Raw genomic sequence first — 19,690 nt, 5'->3', positions numbered from 1 at the left:
GAAGTCCAAAGTCAAACTCATGTTGATCGCGTTCTTCAAAGTGAACATGTCCACATAGAGTTCTTGCCACAGGGCCAGACGATCAACTAGCATGTCTACAAAGAGATCCTGCGGCGTTTGCTTCGTTCAGTGCGCGAGAAGAGGTGAGAGTTGTGGCAGGACAACTCATGGCTGCTTCACCACGACAACGCGCTGGCTCACAATGCCCTGAGCATCCGGCAGTTCCTTGCCGAGAAGAACAACGCCGTGCTGGAGCAACCTCCCTACTCACCCGACCTGGCTCCGTGTGATTTTTTTTCCTTTTCCCCTAAGCTCAAGGGGGTCATCAAGGGGACCCGTTTTCTGGATGTGGAAACCATCAAGAGGGCTGTGATGACGGAGCTGTAGAGAATCCCGGGAGAATCCTTCCAGGAGTGCATGGAGGCGTGGCAGAGAAGGTTGGGAATGTGCATTAGACTCAAGGGAGATTATTTCAAATGGGAAAACTTGTAGTTTAGATTTGACAAATTTGTGACCCCAGTCCTGTTTCTTTTCTGACACACCAAGTAAATGAATCAAATAAAAGAAAGCCATATCATAAGTACTGTCACACATACACTACACTGCTACACTGTTCCTGCTACACTACAATTCCCTCCTTAATTAAATACACTCAGCTAGCGGTGGCCACGCCTCCTGACACTGAACTTTCTACTGTATTTCTAACATATTAATTAACGTCACACTTTCTAGTCATTAATAGTGACAATTAATGTTATAGGACATCTGAGAGACAAGCTACTTCCTGTTCTCACTTATGCCACAGCAGCTATAAACAGTCATTCCCCTCACTGCCTCTCTTTTTTCTCTTTTGTGTACTAATGAGAAAAACAAAGCACAGCTTTGTCATATCACCAAGAAACCACAAAGCATAAACATCTAAAGTTTGTCCTAAAGAGTTTCCTGAAAACTTACGGACTGCTACAAAGCACTGACACTGGAGACTCCTTCCATCAATGTGAAATAAATATCTCTGAAGAGAAAACTTCACCGCATCAATATGTTTACTGATATCTACATTTTTATGGTTTTGTTTGTTAAATAACACATTTTTGTAATGACTTCAGGTCTGTGATTGACCTTCTGACAAACTTCAGATTGGTCAGATTCCAGAAACAACAAGCATATGTGGAGCAAAACTGGGATTCCTACTCAACACAGCTCCTCTACTGCAATTCACACAGATTTAAAAATGGCACTAAAGTGCTGCAGATTTAATCTAAAAATTGAAGACAGGCAGACACAGACACACTCATGAGAAATATTTTCCCTAATTCAATATCGCAGCTGTGTCTGTAATTGGGAAGCACCCACTGACCACGCAGCATATAACCCAGCGCCTCATGTATTTATCGATACTGAGTGTGCTCTCCAGGTCCATCTGAATTAGAACAGGATTTGCTTGTGCTCCAAACCACTAAATATTTTAGCTGTTTAAAGCCCTTTTCCACCATTTTTTTACAACTCCAATTCCCAAAAACGTTGGGACACTGTGTAAAACATAAATAAAAATAGAATGTGAAGATTTGCAAACCATGGAAACCCTATATTTCATTGAAAATAGTACAAAGAAAACATATCAGATGTTAAAACTGAAAAATTTTATTGTTTTTTGAAAAATATATGCTCATTTTGAATTTGATGTCAGAAACACATTTCAGAAAATTTGGGACAGGGGCAACAAAAGACTGAAAAAGTTGTGTAATGCTAAAAAAAACAAACCCTAATTTGGTTAATTGGCAACAGGTCAGTAACATGATTGGGTATAAAAAGAACATCTCAGAGAGGCGGAGTCTCTCAGAAGTAAAGATGGGGAGGGGTTCACCGGTCTGTGAAAGATTGCGTGGGCAAACAGTGCAACAATTTAAGAATAACGTTCCTCAATGTAAAACCGCAAAGAATTTGGGGATCACATCATCTATGGTCCATAATATCATTAAAAGATTCAGAGAATCTGGAGAAATCTCTGTATGCAAGAGACAAGGCTGAAAACTGACAGTGGATGCCTGTGATCTTCAGGCCCTCAGGAGACACTGCGTTAAAAGCAGACACGTGTCTGTAGTGGAAATCACCGTATGGGCTCAGGAACACTTCAGAAAACCATCGTCTGTGAAAACACTTCATTACTGCATCCACAAATGCAAGTTAAAACCACATATAAACAATATCCGGAAACACTGCCACCTTCTCTGGGCCCGAGCTCTTTTACGATGCACTGAGGCAAAGTGGAAAACTGTCCCGAGGTCTGACGAATCAAAAGTAGAAATTCTTTTTAGAAATCATGGACACCACGTCCTCCAGGCTAAAGAGGAGAGGGACCATCCGGCTTGTTATCAGTGCACAGCCCAAAAGCCAGCATCTGTGATGGTATGAGGGGGCATTAGTGCACATGACATGGGTAGCTTGTACATCTGGGAAGGCATCATTAATGCTGAATGATATAAACACGTTTCAGAGCAATATGCTGCCATCCAGACAAAATCTTTTTCAGGGAAGGCCTTCCTTCTTTCAGCAGGACAATGCCAAACCGCTTTCTGCACATATTAAAACTGCATGGCTCCGTAGTAAAAGAGTCCAGGGGTTAAACTGGCCTGCCTGCAGTCCAGACTTGACTCCCATTTAAAACATTTGGTGTATTATGAAGCGCAAAATAAGACAAAGGAGACCCTGAACTGTTGAGCGACTGAAATTGTATATCAGGCAAGAATGGGACAACATTTTTCTTTCAAAACTACAGCACATGGTCTCCTCAGTTCCCAAACGTTTACAGAGTGTTGTTAAAAGTAGAGGTGACGCAACACTGTGGTAAACATGCCCCTGTCCCAACTTTTTTAAAACGTGTTGCTGACATAAAATTCAAAATGAGCATATATTTGTTCAAAAAAAACAATTAAATTTTTCAGTTTCAATATCTGATATCATCTCAACATTTGATGTCATATTGCACTATTTTTAATGAAATATAGGGTTTCCATGATTTGCAAATCGTCATATTCTATTTTTTATTGCCAGTATACATAGCGTCCCAACTTTTTTGGAACTGGGGTTATAATTACACTAAAGTACAGTTTTTAAGGTTCTCACTCATGCACACTCTCACATCACTCACACTGCAGGTGTGATGGACAGTCCACTCACACACACTGAACGGCTGATCAAAGGCCTCTTTGTCTGTCCAATGGTGTTAAGGTAGGGTAAAGAGAGTCACATGAGCTGCAATAATTTGTAACTAGGAATGAGTTTTGAATAATTTGTAAGTAGACGGAATATCTATGGAGATATTAAGCGGGCAGAAGGAAATAGACAGCGGGACAGAAAGAGACACAGGGAGACATGGAAGTGAACTGGGAGTAAGTAGTGTATTAGAGCAGTGTTTCTCAACCACTGGGCCACAGCCCATTAGTGGGTCACGAAGCGCCATCTAGCGGGCCGCGAATTTTTTTCAAGTTTGAAGCCAACTACTAAAGAGTTCAGGATGTTGTAGTGTCCCAAATCCGGTAGCTGGTTTGCCGAACACTTTTCAAGTGGAATAAATACATTTGTGGGTAAATTATATGGATCTGTGATGCCTGCTGGAAGAGAAGAGCAGGGAGGATTGAGAATCGAGCGGCTGTCATTTGTTTACACCCGATACTAAAACGTGTAGCGTCCTAGCAACCTTCTCAAAGACGTGGACAAAAAGCCCAGTAACTCCTGTTTACCCAGGCAAAAACAATACAGGATTTATCTTGTAGTGTCCTGATCCCCAGATCTTTAACCCAGCCACATATAAAAAGTTGTTCTCCTCCATGCTCTTCCAGGTTTTCATTTGTGTATCTGTTGCCCCTTTTCCACCAAAGCAGTTCCAGGGCTGGTTCGGGGCCAGTGCTTAGTTTGGAACCGGGTTTTCTGTTTCCACTGACAAAGAACTGGCTCTGGGGCCAGAAAAACCGGTTCCAGGCTAGCACCAACTCTCTGTTGGGCCAGAGGAAAGAACCGCTTACGTCAGCGGGGGGGCAGAGTTGTTAAGACCAACAACAATAACAAGACCGCAAAAGATCGCCATTTTTATGCGACAAGAAGCTGCAGCTGTATAAACGCGAAGTCATCCATTATTATTATTATTGTTGTTGTTGTTGCTGCTGCTTCTTCCGTGTTGTTTTTGCTTCGATATTCGCGCCAAGGTTTATGCAAACGTAGCGACGTAACTGACGTATACAACGACGTAACTGACGTATACAGCGACGTAATGACGTGGCTTCCCTTAGCACCGCGAGCTATGGAAAAGCAAACTGGTTCTCAGCTGGCTCGCAAATTGAACGAGTTGTGAACCAGCACCAGCACCGGCCCCGAACCAGCCCTGGAACTGATTTGGTTGAAAAGGGGTATGTGTAGAACGATGTCTGCAGTACCAGGTGGCTTGAGATGTCAGGGAACTCAGTGGATGGATAATTTTCCAACTCATAATAAATGAATGAATGAATGAATTACTTTATTTAAACACGATAAGTTGATCAGCAGAGCTGGTGGGGTCGTGCATGTACAGATACAAATAATTACAAATACAAAGGACTAAAAATATACACAATCTTTAAAAAAACTTTAAAATCTGTTGAGTATCTTTACATTAAGTTAATTAATAGTTTGCAAAACTATTGTCTTTGTATTTAGTTCCGGCTACAATATGATCAAAATTTATTCTACTAATGTCAAAGTTAGCAAGTAAACTTTTCTTTCAGAGGGAAAATCCTTCTTTGTTAGTGTGTAAGGATCTAATCCCACTGAGTGGTTTCTATATCCACTTCTTTTGAGTGGACTTCTTGATTTTAATAACTTGCTTGTTTGCTGAACACAAACATGGCAATAAGTTCTTGTGTTAATGGACCAGACTCCACTTTTGGATCATTAATCCCTTTTGAGTGAGAATGACCGGTATGCATGGGTTTGGCTTCTGGCACATCCATACAGTTTGAAATACAAAAATTAAAAACAGTTGGTTTTTACTGCATTTATTTAATTCCTGGACTCCCATCTGTAACAGGGAGTGATGTTGCATCCCATTAATACATGTTACAAGAGGTTATTAGGTTCTAATAGAATAGATGAGCCAAAATAATCTTTTTTAATGGGCCCCGACTCATTATAAGTATGAATAGGTGGGCCTCAAAGTATCAAAGGTTGAGAACCCCTGATTTAGAGCATAAAAGTAGCCAACCAGTCATCACTCAGTCTGTCTCTCTAGATATCTCTGTCCTCTCTTTTCTTCCTTCTATAACACACACTCAGTGAACAGTGAAAGTAAAATTAAGGAGTCAACACACTTACCATCTGCGAGTGGCTCTTTGGGCAGCTGTTAATGTCCTCGAGCTTTTCATTGGCTGCAGAAAGAGAAAAGTTAAGTGTTTCAAAGTTAACGACAGAAAAGTTCATGAATATCTGTGTGTGTGTGTGTGTGTGTGTGGGAGTGTGTGTCCCTGTGTGTGCTAGTGGGCCCAACCCCCTTCAAGCAGCTGAGAGAAGACCATACACACTGCCAGCTGATCCCACACTACCACATACACTGAGGGAGAAGGCAGATGAATAAGCAGTGTGTGTGTGTTTAACTGAAAACAGGAGTGATCTGTCTGATAAAAATATATCATACGTATGCTATATTACAGCCCGAGATAAATAAAGATGTGTCCACTATACACTCAATCTGATTTTCAAGATCATCAGCACTTCTTTTCTTCAGATTTCATGAAAATCAAATTAATTTGTTCTGCATGACATTAAAAAACAAAAAACTATTTCAAAGTTTAAATAACAGTGTCTGCATCCTCTGATGTAACACATTTTGATGAGTTTGAATCCCGATGACGACACAGTCTTCTACGTTCGAGAGCCAAGAAAGCAAAACTGGCTTTGCTCTGTGGGCGAGGGGCCTACTCGCTCTCCCCCTGCCAATCACAGTGACACTAGCCGATCATACGGGTCTGTGAGCTCATGTACACGAAAGGGGGTGGATAGAGGATGGCGCTCTCCCCCAAGAGTTTACATTGCCCTGTGATGCTGCATGGCCAATAAGAAGTACAGTGCCCTCCACAGTTATTGGTACCCCTTGTAAAGATCAAGGGTTGTAAAGGGTTAGAAAAATTCACCATCTGGTGAAGCCGCTTCACCTCATGCTGAAAAAATGAAATTTAAAAAAATGCAACTTTTAACTGAAATAAATTTATTCAGAAAAAAAAATCCCTCATTAAGAAATAATTATTTTCAACAAAAACACCTTGTGTCACCTCATTGGTTCCCAGTTAATCAGGAAGTCATGGATTACAGCTTGAAAGTTCCCACACACTCCAATCAACTCAAACATGTACACTTTAAAGAGGAAAAATGCTTCAGTTACATTGTGTTCACTATCATTTCCAGGGGTGCCAATAATAGTGGCACGTGTGTTTTTGTTGAAAATAATTTTTCTTGATGAGGGATTTGTTTTTCTCTGAATATTTTTTTTAAATTAAAGGTTGGATTTTTCTTATTTTTTCACTGCAATGTGAAACCGTTTTACCAAAAGGTGGATTTTTTTTTCCGCTAATCCTTTCTACAAGGGGTGCCAATAATTGTGGAGGGCACTGTAGTTGTTTGGCTTCACTGCCCAGGTGGTAGCTGTTGTATGATCAAGTGCATGGAGGGTGGGAAATGGTAGGTGACCAAATGAGGGAGAAACAATGGTGTGGGAAATGATGTCGTTAACAAGAAATTAATTCTAGTGTTTTGGCAAAATCTGATATATCAACAGGGTAAAGGTACTTACACAATGACATGACCGAGAGCCAGCACTGATTAACTGAACTTTGTCAATTAAATATCCTAATGTATCATAGCTTCAGTGGTGCTTGAAAGTTTGTGAACCCTTTAGAATGTTCTATATTTCTGCATAATGACCAAAAACATCATCAGATTTTTACACAAGTCCTAAAAGTAGATAAAGAGAACCCAGTTAAACAAATGAGAAAAAATATTATACTTAGTCATTTATTTATTGAGGAAAATTATCCAAGATTACAACCCCAATTCAATGCTCACGTGGGAGATGACAGTGACACCTGGAGGGGCGTGGTTGGGAGGAACGGCCTCCCCGATCTGAACCCGAGTGGTGTTTTGTTATTGGACTTCTGTGCTAGTCACGGTTTGTCCATAACGAACACCATGTTCGAGCATAGGGGTGTCCATAAGTGCACGTGGCACCAGGACACCTTAGGTCGGAGGTCAATGATAGACTTTGTAGTCGTTTCATCTGATCTCCGGCCCTATGTCTTGGACACTCGGGTGAAGAGAGGGGCTGAGCTGTCAACTGATCACCACCTGGTGGTGAGTTGGATCCGCTGGCGGAGGAGGAAGCTGGACAGACCTGGCAGGCCCAAACGTATGGTGAGGGTCTGCTGGGAACGTCTGGCCGAGCACTCTGTCGGGGAGGTCTTTAACTCCCACCTCCGGGAGAGCTTTTCCCAGCTTCCGAGGGAGGCGGGGGACATTGAGTCTGAGTGGACCATGTTCTCTACCTCCATTGTGGATGCAGCTGTTCAGAGCTGTGGCCGCAAGGTCTCCGGTGCCTGTCGTGGCGGCAATCCCCGAACCCGGTGGTGGACACCAGAAGTAAGGGATGCCGTCAAGGTGAAGAAGGAGTCCTATCAGGCCATGTTAACCTCCAGGACTCCTGAGGCAGCTGACGGGTATCGGCAGGCCAGGCGTGCTGCAGCTCGGGCAGTTGCGGAGGCAAAAACTCGGAACTGGGAGGAGTTCGGGGAGGCCATGGAGAAGGACTATCGGTCGGCCTCGAAGAAATTCTGGCAAACCGTCCGGCGCCTCAGGAGGGGGAAGCAGTACTCTGCCAACACTGTTTACAGTGCGGGTGGGGAGCTGTTGACCTCGACTGGGGACATTGTCGGGCGGTGGAAGGAATACTTTGAGGATCTCCTCAATCCCACCGTCATGTCTTCCACTGAGGAGACTGAGGCTGATGACTCAGAGGTGGACTCGTCCATTACCCAAGCCGAAGTCACTGAGGTGGTTTGCAAGCTCCTCGGTGGCAAGGCACCGGGGGTGGATGAGATCCGCCCTGAGTATCTCAAGTCTCTGGATGTTGTGGGGCTGTCTTGGTTGACACGCCTCTGCAACATCGCGTGGCGGTCAGGGACAGTGCCTCTGGAGTGGCAGACTGGGGTGGTGGTCCCTCTTTTTAAGAAAGGGGACCGGAGAGTGTGCCCCAATTATAGGGGAATCACACTTCTCAGCCTCCCAGGGAAGGTTTACTACAGGGTACTGGAGAGGAGAATTCGACCAATAGTCGAACCTCGGATCCAGGAGGAACAATGCGGTTTTCGTCCTGGTCGCGGAACACTGGACCAGCTCTATACCCTTCATAGGGTGCTCGAGGGTTCATGGGAGTTTGCCCAACCAGTCCACATGTGCTTTGTGGATCTGGAGAAGGCATTCGACCGTGTCCCCCGTAGTATTCTGTGGGGGGTGCTTCGGGAGTATGGGGTTCGGGGCTCTTTGCTAAGGGCTGTCCGGTCCCTGTACGAACGGAGCAGGAGTCTGGTTCGCATTGCCGGCAGTAAGTCAGACCTGTTCCCAGTGCATGTTGGACTCCGGCAGGGCTGCCCTTTGTCACCGGTTCTGTTCATAATTTTTATGGACAGAATTTCTAGGCGCAGCCAGGGGCCAGAAGGAATCCTGTTTGGGAACCACAGGATTTCATCTCTGCTTTTTGCGGATGATGTTGTCCTGTTGGCTTCTTCAAACCAGGACCTTCAGCATGCACTGGGGCGGTTTGCAGTCGAGTGTGAAGCGGCTGGGATGAGAATCAGCACCTCCAAGTCCGAGGCCATGGTTCTCGACCGGAAAAGGGTGGCTTGCCCTCTCCAGGTTGGTGGAGAAGTTCTGCCTCAAGTGGAGGAGTTTAAGTATCTCGGGATCTTGTTCACGAGTGAGGGAAGGATGGAGCGTGAGATCGACAGGCGGATCGGTGCAGCCTCCGCAGTGATGCGGTCGCTTTACCGGTCCGTTGTGGTGAAGAAGGAGCTGAGCCAAAAGGCGAAGCTCTCAATTTACCGGTCGATCTACGTTCCGACTCTCACCTATGGTCATGAGCTTTGGGTAATGACCGAAAGGACAAGATCGCGGATACAAGCGGCCGAAATGAGTTTCCTTCGCAGGGTGGCTGGGCGCTCCCTTAGAGATAGGGTGAGAAGCACAGTCACTCGGGAGGAGCTCGGAGTAGAGCCGCTGCTGCTCCACATCGAGAGGAATCAGCTGAGGTGGCTCGGGCATCTTTTTCGGATGCCTCCTGGACGCCTCCCTGGGGAGGTGTTCCAGGCATGTCCCCCCGGGAGGAGGCCCCGGGGAAGACCCAGGACACGCTGGAGGGACTATGTCTCTCGGCTGGCCTGGGAACGCCTCGGTGTTCTTCCCGAGGAGCTGGCCGAGGTGTCTGGGGAAAGGGAAGTTTGGGCTTCCCTGCTTAGACTGCTGCCTCCGCGACCCGGTCCCGGATAAAGCGGAAGAAGACGAGACGAGACGAGACAACCCCAATTCCAAAAAAGTTGGGACAAAGTACAAATTATGAATAAAAACGGAATGCAATAATTTGCAAATCTCAAAAACTGATATTGTATTCACAATAGAACATAGACAACATATCAAATGTCGAAAGTGAGACATTTTGAAATTTCATGCCAAATATTGGCTCATTTGAAATTTCATGACAGCAACACATCTCAAAAAAGTTGGGACAGGGGCAATAAGAGGCTGGAAAAGTTAAAGGTACAAAAAAGGAACAGCTGGAGGACCAAATTGCAACTCATTAGGTCAACTGGCAATAGGTCATTAACATGACTGGGTATAAAAAGAGCATCTTGGAGTGGCAGCGGCTCTCAGAAGTAAAGATGGGAATAGGATCACCAATCCCCATAATTCTGCGCCGACAAATAGTGGAGCAATATCAGAAAGGAGTTCGACGGTGTAAAATTGCAAAGAGTTTGAACATATCATCATCTACAGTGCATAATATCATCAAAAGATTCAGAGAATCTGGAAGAATCTCTGTGCGTAAGGGTCAAGGCCGGAAAACCATACTGGGTGCCCGTGATCTTCGGGCCCTTAGACGGCACTGCATCACATACAGGCATGCTTCTGTATTGGAAATCACAAAATGAGCTCAGGAATATTTCCAGAAAACATTATCTGTGAACACAATTCACCGTGCCATCCGCCGTTGCCAGCCAAAACTTGATAGTTCAAAGAAGAAGCTGTATCTAAACATGATCCAGAAGCGCAGACGTCTTCTCTGGGCCAAGGCTCATTTAAAATGGACTGTGGCAAAGTGGAAAACTGTTCTGTGGTCAGACGAATCAAAATTTGAAGTTCTTTATGGAAATCAGGGACGGCGTGTCATTCGGACTAAAGAGGAGAAGGGCAACCCAAGTTGTTCTCAGCACTCAGTTCAAAAGCCTGCATCTCTGATGGTATGGGGTTGCATTAGTGCGTGTGGCATGGGCAGCTTACACATCTGGAAAGACACCATCAATGCTGAAAGGTATATCCAGGTTCTAGAGCAACATATGCTCCCATCCAGACGACATCTCTTTCAGGGAAGATCTTGCATTTTCCAACATGACAAGGCCAAACCACATACTGCATCAATTACAGCATCATGGCTGCATAGAAGAAGGGTCTGGGTACTGAACTGGCCAGCCTGCAGTCCAGATCTTTCACCCATAGAAAACATTTGGCGCATCATAAAACGGAAGATACGACAAAAAAGACCTAAGACAGTTGAGCAACTAGAATCCTACATTAGACAAGAATGGGTTAACATTCCTATCCCTAAACTTGAGCAACTTGTCTCCTCAGTCCCCAGACGTTTACAGACTGTTGTAAAGAGAAAAGGGGATGTCTCACAGTGGTAAACATGGCCTTGTCCCAACTTTTTTGAGATGTGTTGTTGTCATGAAATTTAAAATCACCTAATTTTTCTCTTTAACCTCCTAAGGCCCAAGCTGTTTTTTACATGCATTTTTTTATTTCTCTTTGCTATTTGGGCTTATTAGAACCTGATTAGAATAAAAACTAAGCATCATCTTTGATAAGATGTACTTTTAGAGAAAAAGTATGTCCACATATGTGGATTCTTGTTCCGAATTTCTAAAAAGTGCTGTCCACGCATGTGACCGCTAAGCCCTAGGAGGTTAAATGATACATTTTCTCAGTTTAAACATTTGATATGTCATCTATGTTCTATTCTGAATAAAATATGGAATTTTGAAACTTCCACATCATTGCATTCCCTTTTTATTTACAATTTGTACTTTGTCCCAACTTTTTTGCAATCGGGGTTGTACATAACTGTCAGTGGCAAAAGTATGTGAACCTTTGCTTTCAGTATCTGGTGTGACCCTCTTGTGCTGCAATAACTGCAACTAAACGTTTGCAGTAACTGTTGATCAGTCCTGCACACCGGCTTGGAGGAATTTTAGGGGGCAGTCACACTAGAGGCGGAATGAGCCTGAATGCCATCGGAATGAAAATTCTTCGTATATTCCAGGATAATCGAAGTGCATTCTAAAAATTCTGACTGCATTCTGAGTGCATTCCAAACATTTAGGCCCATTCTTGTGGCTGGCCCGAATGTTTTGCTCATGCTCAAAACATTCAAGGTGCATTCGAAGAGGAGAAATATCGAACAGCATTCGAAGTGCATTCTAACTACATTCTGACTGCATTCTAAATATTCTTACGGCATTCCAAACATTTGGATCAAGTTCGAGGGAAAAATCAAAATGGCAAGCCACTTCAAATTCTGCCAGAATGTCCCGAATGTGCCTCGAATGAGCCAGAATGCACCTCGAGTGCATCTTGATTGCTGCCGGAATGTATTTCGATATTAAAATTGTTCAGCTGGAATGCACTTCGAATGCCTTCTGAATATTTTGATTGCCGCTCGAATACATCTCGAATGCAGTTGGAACGTCCTGATTGGCCCATGAAGGAGTCCGGAAGTAATTAAGAACACTACCGAATCGCATAAAAACGCAGCTATCTGCCACTGGAGCTTCAGTCTGTATTGAGAAGCCACCTGCTCAACAGCAACCTTTTGTTCATTGTTTTAAAAAGTTTAATTAAAAAGTTTCCCAAGTTTCAAATGTCATGCCACGAAGGAAGAAGGGAGCCAAGTCACCTTGACTGGCCGCGGCCATAGATGGGGCACAGGTGCTGCAGCCCAAGAAGCCCCTGAAAAGCCAGCTCCTGTTGTTGAAGATGCCCCAGCAGCTTCAGAGTCTGAAGCTGAGTCCACAGCCCCTCCCCCTGCTTCCCAGATAGACACAGTCACTAAGGTCCATCAGCCAGCAGAACAGTCCTCCTCTGATACCCCTTTTCCACCAAATCAGTTTCAGGGCTGGTTCGGAGCCAGTGCTGGTGCTGGTTCACAACTCGTTCAACTTGCGAGCCAGCTGAGAACTAGTTTGCTTTTCCATAGCTCGCGGGGCTAAGCGGAGCCACGTCATTACGTCGCTGTATACGTCAGTTACGTCGCTGTATATGGAAGTTACAGCGCTACGTTTGCATAAACCTTGGCACGAATATCAAAGCAAAAACAACATGGAAGAAGCAGCAGTGGCAACAACAACAGCAATAATAATAAATTACTTCGCGTTTGTACAGCTGCTGCTTCTCGTCGCTTAAAAATGGCGATCTTTCACAGTCTTGTTATTGTTGTTGGTCTTAACAACTCCCCCCCCCCCCCCCCCCCCCCGCTGACGTAAGCAGCTCTTTCCTCTGGCCCAGCAGAGAGTTGGTGCTAGCCTGGAACTGGTTTTTCTGGCCCCAGAGCCAGTTCTTTGTCAGTGGAAACAGAAAACCCAGTTCCAAACTAAGCACTGGCCCCGAACCAGCCCTGGAACTGCTTTGGTGGAAAAGGGGCATGACAGTGATGAGCTTCATCCCAGTGAGGCTGCCAAGTCCCAGAAGAAGCACAAGAGAGAGCTGGTGACAGCTGGCTTCACTGAGGAACAGGAGCAGGCAATGGTTGACTGGCTCAAGGCCCCTGAGCAAGATTGCATCCTCAACAAAAAGCACCCCAACTACATCAAGAAGGGCCTGAAGGATGCACTGTGGGAGCAGAAGGCCAGGGAGATGGGCAAGACCAGTGACCTGCTGAAGAAGTGGGTACGCCAACATGAGATCAAGGTTTGGCAAGCTGAAGCAGACTCCCTCAGGTTCTGGAAACATTGAACTGACTGCAAGGGACCGCTGGATCCTGTGCCACTTCGAATTTCTCAGGCCCCACCTCATCGTCCAGGTCAAAAAGAGGGTCACTGTCAGTGTATTTTATTTCATTATTTCATGTTTTCATTTTGATGATGAAATTGCAACAATTGTCCACATATTTTCACATTTTACTTATATGATTGTTTCTTCTCCAGATGAAGGCCAAGGTCCAAGCCAGGGCAGCTCCGGCTGCAACAGCAGGAGCTCCACAGTCTGAGTGCGAGTCTGATGCCGCTGATCATCATTCCCCTACAGCCGCTCAGTCTGATGCAGACACTTCCTGGGGGTCCAGGACTAATGATGACACTGAGGCTACCAGGAGCAACATTGCTGAACTGCAAAGACAGCTGCTGAACAAGCTCTCCAAGGCTGAGAAGTCACCCCTGCAATGCCAGAAAGACACTTTTGCTGAATTCATGAAGGAGGTCACCTACACATTCCCTCCCCCCATGTGGCTGAGGTTCCAGAGTGAAGTCAGCAGCCTATTGCAGAAGTACCAGTTTGAGCTTCACCAGGCGCCTTCCACACAGACATATCATCAGCAGCAGCAGCAGCAGCAGCAAAACGAGTTCCTTAGACCCTATGTTCCTGCACCTATCCCAGGGCCCAGCAGCCAACAGTGTCCTTCAATGGGCTGGCAGCCTCATCCACCCCTGTGGCCAGCACAGAACCACCGACTGACTTCTGTCTGGGGCTCCCAGGAGGCAAGCTGGGTGTAGTAACAGTTCCAGCAAGAGCCTCCCGTCAGACCACAGAGTGCTCCACCCACCTACAGTGCCAGCACCCCACTGCTACAGACTTCATCAACATCCATCCACAGCCAGGGCATGGAGAACTTCAGTGGCCTAAGTGGCTTCAGCAGTGATTCCTACAACAGCTTCACCCAGCTACTCAACACCAACCAGGATGATGGCAACCAAGAACTCGACACCCCTCATCCAGTTGTGCACTCTCCCACACCTACCCAGCAGTCTGAGCAGTCAGAACAGGGTGATTGAGGCCAGAAGTAGTTTTATTTTTGTGACACTTTGGCATTATGTGGATAGTGTTTGTTCAGGACAGATACTTTGTACAGGATTTGTGTAGTTTGATTATAACTGTACTTGTAAATTTGTTGCTTGTCTTGCATTAACAAATAAAGATGTGCCCTTGAAATCTAACATGTTGTTTGTGTGAATAATTGGCCCAGTAATATTTCCTATTATTATTTTAGAATAAAGTTACAGTAATTTAGCCCACAAACATAAAACATACACTTCAAAAAAAGAATTTCAATGATAAATAAATAATGGATTCCGGGAGTGTTCTGACTGCATTTGAGGTGAATTCGTACAGCATTCGAGGCACCTTCTAACCAGACTTCGGGTGGTATTCGGGCAGCAATCGAACCGCACTCGTAAGGCATTCAAAGTGCATTCTTAATATTCTTACTGCAGTCTAACAGCATTCTAGGTATTCCTACTATCCCTAGGCTGACACTTGCATGACTTTTGGCCACGATTTTGTCGTGGCAAGTCGTGCCATTTTGGGGCACGAACTGGGAGGCTCCCACACTGTTCACGACTAGTTCACGCATAGTTCACGATGAGTTCACGAATGTGTGCCCGTCCACATTCACGAACTGGCACGACGAGTTCACGCATAGTTTGCGCATAGTTTACGCACTTCCCGCATTGGCACGACGAGTTTGCGCAATTCGGACGGTGTCGTGCCGACTTGGGCACGCCTGTGTCATGCACAACCTCATCCTCATCAGATACCCACACGCAATTTCAGAAGTGGACCGCGAAGATCCGGACACATATGATCTGATCCCTGGTGGATGGAGGACTGACCGACACCTGCAGGGACTGCTGCCTCTAACCGGCCATCATACCCAGAAGGATGCAAAGGATCAGTGAGACTACCTGTCACATTACTGCATGTCCCCTGCTGGTGCTGTCCCTTGGCAAGAAAGAATGGTAGTAGCTTCATGAGCTGCATCCACAGTTGTTCCATTTTTTTAAATAAAAGAAACGAAACTCCCCCCCCCCAAAAAAAAGTCATGAAGGAATAGAAAATAAAAGACATTAAAGAAAAAAGCAAGAAAAAAATTGCGAATGGCGAGAAGTGTCCGGGAAGCCCTATATATACCCCCGCACCGACGCGAGCGCCACTGTCGCGCAGTAGTCGTGAACTGCTCGTGAACTCGTCATGAACTGCTCGTGCCATGCGCAAACTGTTCGTGAAGTGCGTAAACTAGTCGTGAACTGATTGTGCCATCAATGCGTGACCGTGTCAGTGGGAAGGCACAGCCACGCTGCGACGCGCACCAATTCGTGAACATGTCGTGAACTACTCGTGAACTCGACGTGAGCTGTTCGTGAACTATTCGTGGCAGTTCGTGACAGTCGTGGCATGGCGCGCACTTCCACGCACTGGCACGCATCCTCCCGCATCGTCCCGACGAGTTCACGACAAGATCACGAACAGTTTGCGCATAGTTCACGACCCGGTCGTGAAATTTTGTCGTGATCAAAATTTTGAACATTTCAAAATTCTCGTCCCGACATGGCACGCAGTCACGACGGGTTTACGCACACTTCACGCCAGTTTATGACTAGTTTGCACACTGGCACGACTCGAGTCGTGCCAATGCGTGCCACGGAATCGTGCAAGTGTCAGCCTAGCCTATGTTCCAACTACATTTGAACTGCATTCGAAAGCTAATACACCCGGAATGTGCAAGAATCGTTCGAGGCGGGCTCGAAGTGCATTCTAAGTATTTGAACGGCATTCTTACAAAGCTGTAAGAATTTTGGTCAGTTTGAAATTCCCACCTGAATGTGACACGAATTTTGAAAAGTTTTTCATTCCGGCTGGTTCTACTTGATTCCTGCTAATTCCAAATAAGTGTGACGGGCCTTTAGCCCTTTCCTCCGTACAGAACAGCTTCAAATCTGGGATGTTGGCGGGTTTCCTCACATGAACTGCTCGCTTCAGGTCCTTCCACAACATTTCCATTGGATTAAGGTCAGGACTTTGACTTGGCCATTCCAAAACATTAACTTTATTCTTCTTTAACCATTCTTTGGTAGAATGACTTGTGTGCTTAGGGTCGTTGTCTTGCTGCATGACCCACCTTCTCTTGAGATTCAGTTCATGGACATGTTCTGACATTTTCCTTTAGAATTCGCTGGTATAATTCAGAATTCATTGTTCCGTCAATGATGGCAAGCCGTCCTGGCCCAGATGCAGTAAAACAGGCCCAAACCATGATACTACCACCACCAGGGTAACAAAGGTCTTGAATTTCCTCCATTTGTACACAATCTGTCTGACTGTGGATTGGTGGAGTCCAAACTCTTTAGAGATGGTTTTGTAACCTTTTCCAGCCTGATGAGCATCAACAACGCTTTTTCTGAGGTCCTCAGAAATCTCCTTTGTTCGTGCCATGATACACTTCCACAAACATGTGTTGTGAAGATCAGACTTTGATAGATCCCTGTTCTTTAAATAAAACAGGGTGCCCACTCACACCTGATTGTCATCCCACTGATTGAAAACACCTGACTCTAATTAACCCCGCCGACAGTAGTCGGAGGGGTTATTATTTTCACCTGCGTCAGTCTGTGTGTGTGTGTATCTGTCTGTCTGTCTGTCTGTCTGTGTGTCTGCAAGATATCTCAAGAACCAATGGATCGATTTGGACCAAATTTTGTACATGTGTTGCCAATCACCCAGGAAGGAAACCATTAAATTTTGGAGGTCAAAGGTCAAAGGTCAAGGTCATGGCAGAACTTCGAAATTTTCGCCCAATGTATTTTAATAGGGAAAAGGCGGGGTTTGCACTCGTTAGAGTGTCCCTGTCTAGTTTCACCTTCAGATTAACTGCTAATCCTAGAGGTTCACATACTTTTGCCACTGACAGATATGTAATATTGGATCATTTTCCTCAATAAATAAATGACCAAGTATAATATTTTTGTCTCATTTGTTTAACTGGGTTCTCTTTATCTACTTTTCGGACTTGTGTGAAAATCTGATGATGTTTTAGGTCATATTTATGCAGAAATATAGAAAATTCTCAAGGGTTCACAAACTTTCAAGCACCACTGTAGCTAATGTTTGCAGGTAAGTTCAGTGAGCTAACCTGGCTAACGACTGTGCAATGTTGATAAGAACTTTCTGAATTTGGGTGCTTCAGGAAAACAAAGCACGTCGTTTTCATCCTGTCTGTATTGTTTACGTTTGTATTATAATGCTAAGAGGGAGCACCAGCATGACAGCCAAGTGACCTCATGACATCGGCTATCTAGATCTTTAATATGGAAATCTACACTTTACATAAAGCGCACGCGCACACACACACACACACACACACACAATGGGTTCACACAACTGATTAAATAAAGAAACCAAGACGTGTCAGAAATAAAAACAAAACATTCAAGATAAAGCAATTTACATCACAATTGTGTTTTCTTTTTTCTGTTTTTGCCCAGTTAATATCAAGTGGAAAACGCTTCACATTTTCATGTAAACAGAATACAAATGGGAAATTATATCCGTAGCGCTCCTTTTACACTTGGTATTAATATGCATCTGGACCACAAGTGGTCAGCAGTAAGTACAGGGGTCTTAACTGTCTTAACACATCATGATCAATTCACTCAAGCCACTTTCACACACAGCAGTTTCAAGATTAATTCATCTCGGACAACATCAACAGACCACCAAGTCACCCACCATGCCAGTGTCACAGTTTTCACACTGAATCAAGCTACTTCTGAAAATACAGGTTGATGTGCCCAGAGCGCAGGCCAACATGTCTTCTGGCCTTTTCAGAAGTAGCTCTTCTACTTGTACTACCCTAATTCCAAAAAAGTTGGGACACTGTGTAAAACAAATAAAAACAAGAATGCCATAATATGCAAATCATGGAAACCCTATATTTCATTGAAAATAGTACAAAGATAATATATCAAGTCTTGAAACTGGAAATTTTTACTATGTTTTGAAAAACATTTGCTCATTTTGAATCTGATATCAGAAACACATTTCAGAAAAGTTGGGACAGGGGCAACAAAAGACTGAAAAAGTTTAGTAATGCTTAAAAAAACTAATTTTGTTAATTGGCAACAGGTCAGTAACATGATTGGGTATAAAAAGAGCATCTCAGCGAGGCGGAGTCTCTCAGAAGTAAAGATGGGAAGGGGTTCACTGCTCTGTGAAAGACTGCGTGGACAAACAGTGCAACAATTTAAGAATAACGTTCCTCAATGTAAAACTGCAAAGAATTTGTGGATCACATCATCTATGGGGCGGCACGGTGGTGTAGTGGTTAGCGCTGTCGCCTCACAGCAAGGTCTGGGTTCGAGCCCCATGGCCGGCAAGGGCCTTTCTGTGCGGAGTTTGCATGTTCTCCCCGTGTCCGCGTGGGTTTCCTCCGGGTGCTCCGGTTTCCCCCACAGTCCAAAGACATGCAGGTTAGGTTAACTGGTGACTCTAAATTGACCGTAGGTGTGAATGTGAGTGTGAATGGTTGTCTGTGTCTATGTGTCAGCCCTGTGATGACCTGGCGACTTGTCCAGGGTGTACCCCGCCTTTCGCCCGTAGTCAGCTGGGATAGGCTCCAGCTTGCCTGCGACCCTGTAGAACAGGATAAAGCGGCTACAGATAATGAGATGAGACATCATCTATGGTCCATAATATCATTAAAAGATTCAGAGAATCTGGAGAAATCTCTGTATGCAAGAGACAAGGCTGAAAACTGACAGTGGATGCCTGTGATCTTCAGGCCCTCAGGAGGCACTGCATTAAAAGCAGACACGTGTCTGTAGTGGAAATCACTGTATGGGCTCAGGAACACTTCAGAAAACCATCATCTGTGAAAACACTTCATTACTGCATCCACAAATGCAAGTTAAAACGAGATATAAACAATATCCAGAAACACCGCCACCTTCTCTGGGCCTGAGCTCTTTTACGATGGACTGAGGCAAAGTGGAAAACTGTCCCGAGGTCTGAAGAATCAAAAGTAGAAATTCTTTTTAGAAATCATGGACACCACGTCCTCCAGGCTAAAGAGGAGAGGGACCATCCAGCTTGTTATCAGTGCACAGTTCAAAAGCCAGCATCTGTGATGGTATGAGGGTGCATTAGTGCACATGACATGGGTAGCTTGTACATCTGGGAAGACATCATTAATGCTGAATGATATATACACGTTTCAGAGCAATATGCTGCCATCCAGACAAAATCTTTTTCAGGGAAGGCCTTCCTTCTTTCAGCAAGACAACGCCAAACCGCTTTCTGCACATATTAAAACTGCATGGCTCCATAGTAAAAGAGTCCAGGGGTTAAACTGGCCTGCTTGCAG

At 44.9% G+C, this 19,690-nt stretch overlaps 1 protein-coding gene across 1 annotated transcript in view; it reads right to left on the bottom strand.

Moving 5' to 3' along the window:
* Positions 1 to 19,690, bottom strand: part of nav2a (neuron navigator 2a) — a 229,138-nt gene that overhangs the window by 193,745 nt on the left and 15,703 nt on the right. Inside the window, exon 3 of the mRNA XM_060941848.1 lies at positions 5,344 to 5,396. Coding sequence (XP_060797831.1) covers positions 5,344 to 5,396 — 53 coding nt within the window. The remainder of the gene's footprint in view (positions 1 to 5,343; positions 5,397 to 19,690) is intronic.

Source organism: Neoarius graeffei, chromosome 15, assembly GCF_027579695.1.
Source record: "Neoarius graeffei isolate fNeoGra1 chromosome 15, fNeoGra1.pri, whole genome shotgun sequence".
Classification (NCBI taxonomy): Eukaryota; Metazoa; Chordata; class Actinopteri; order Siluriformes; family Ariidae; genus Neoarius; species Neoarius graeffei.
The sequence above is the reverse complement of the archived record's forward strand: the minus strand, read 5'-3'. Positions and strand labels throughout refer to the sequence as shown.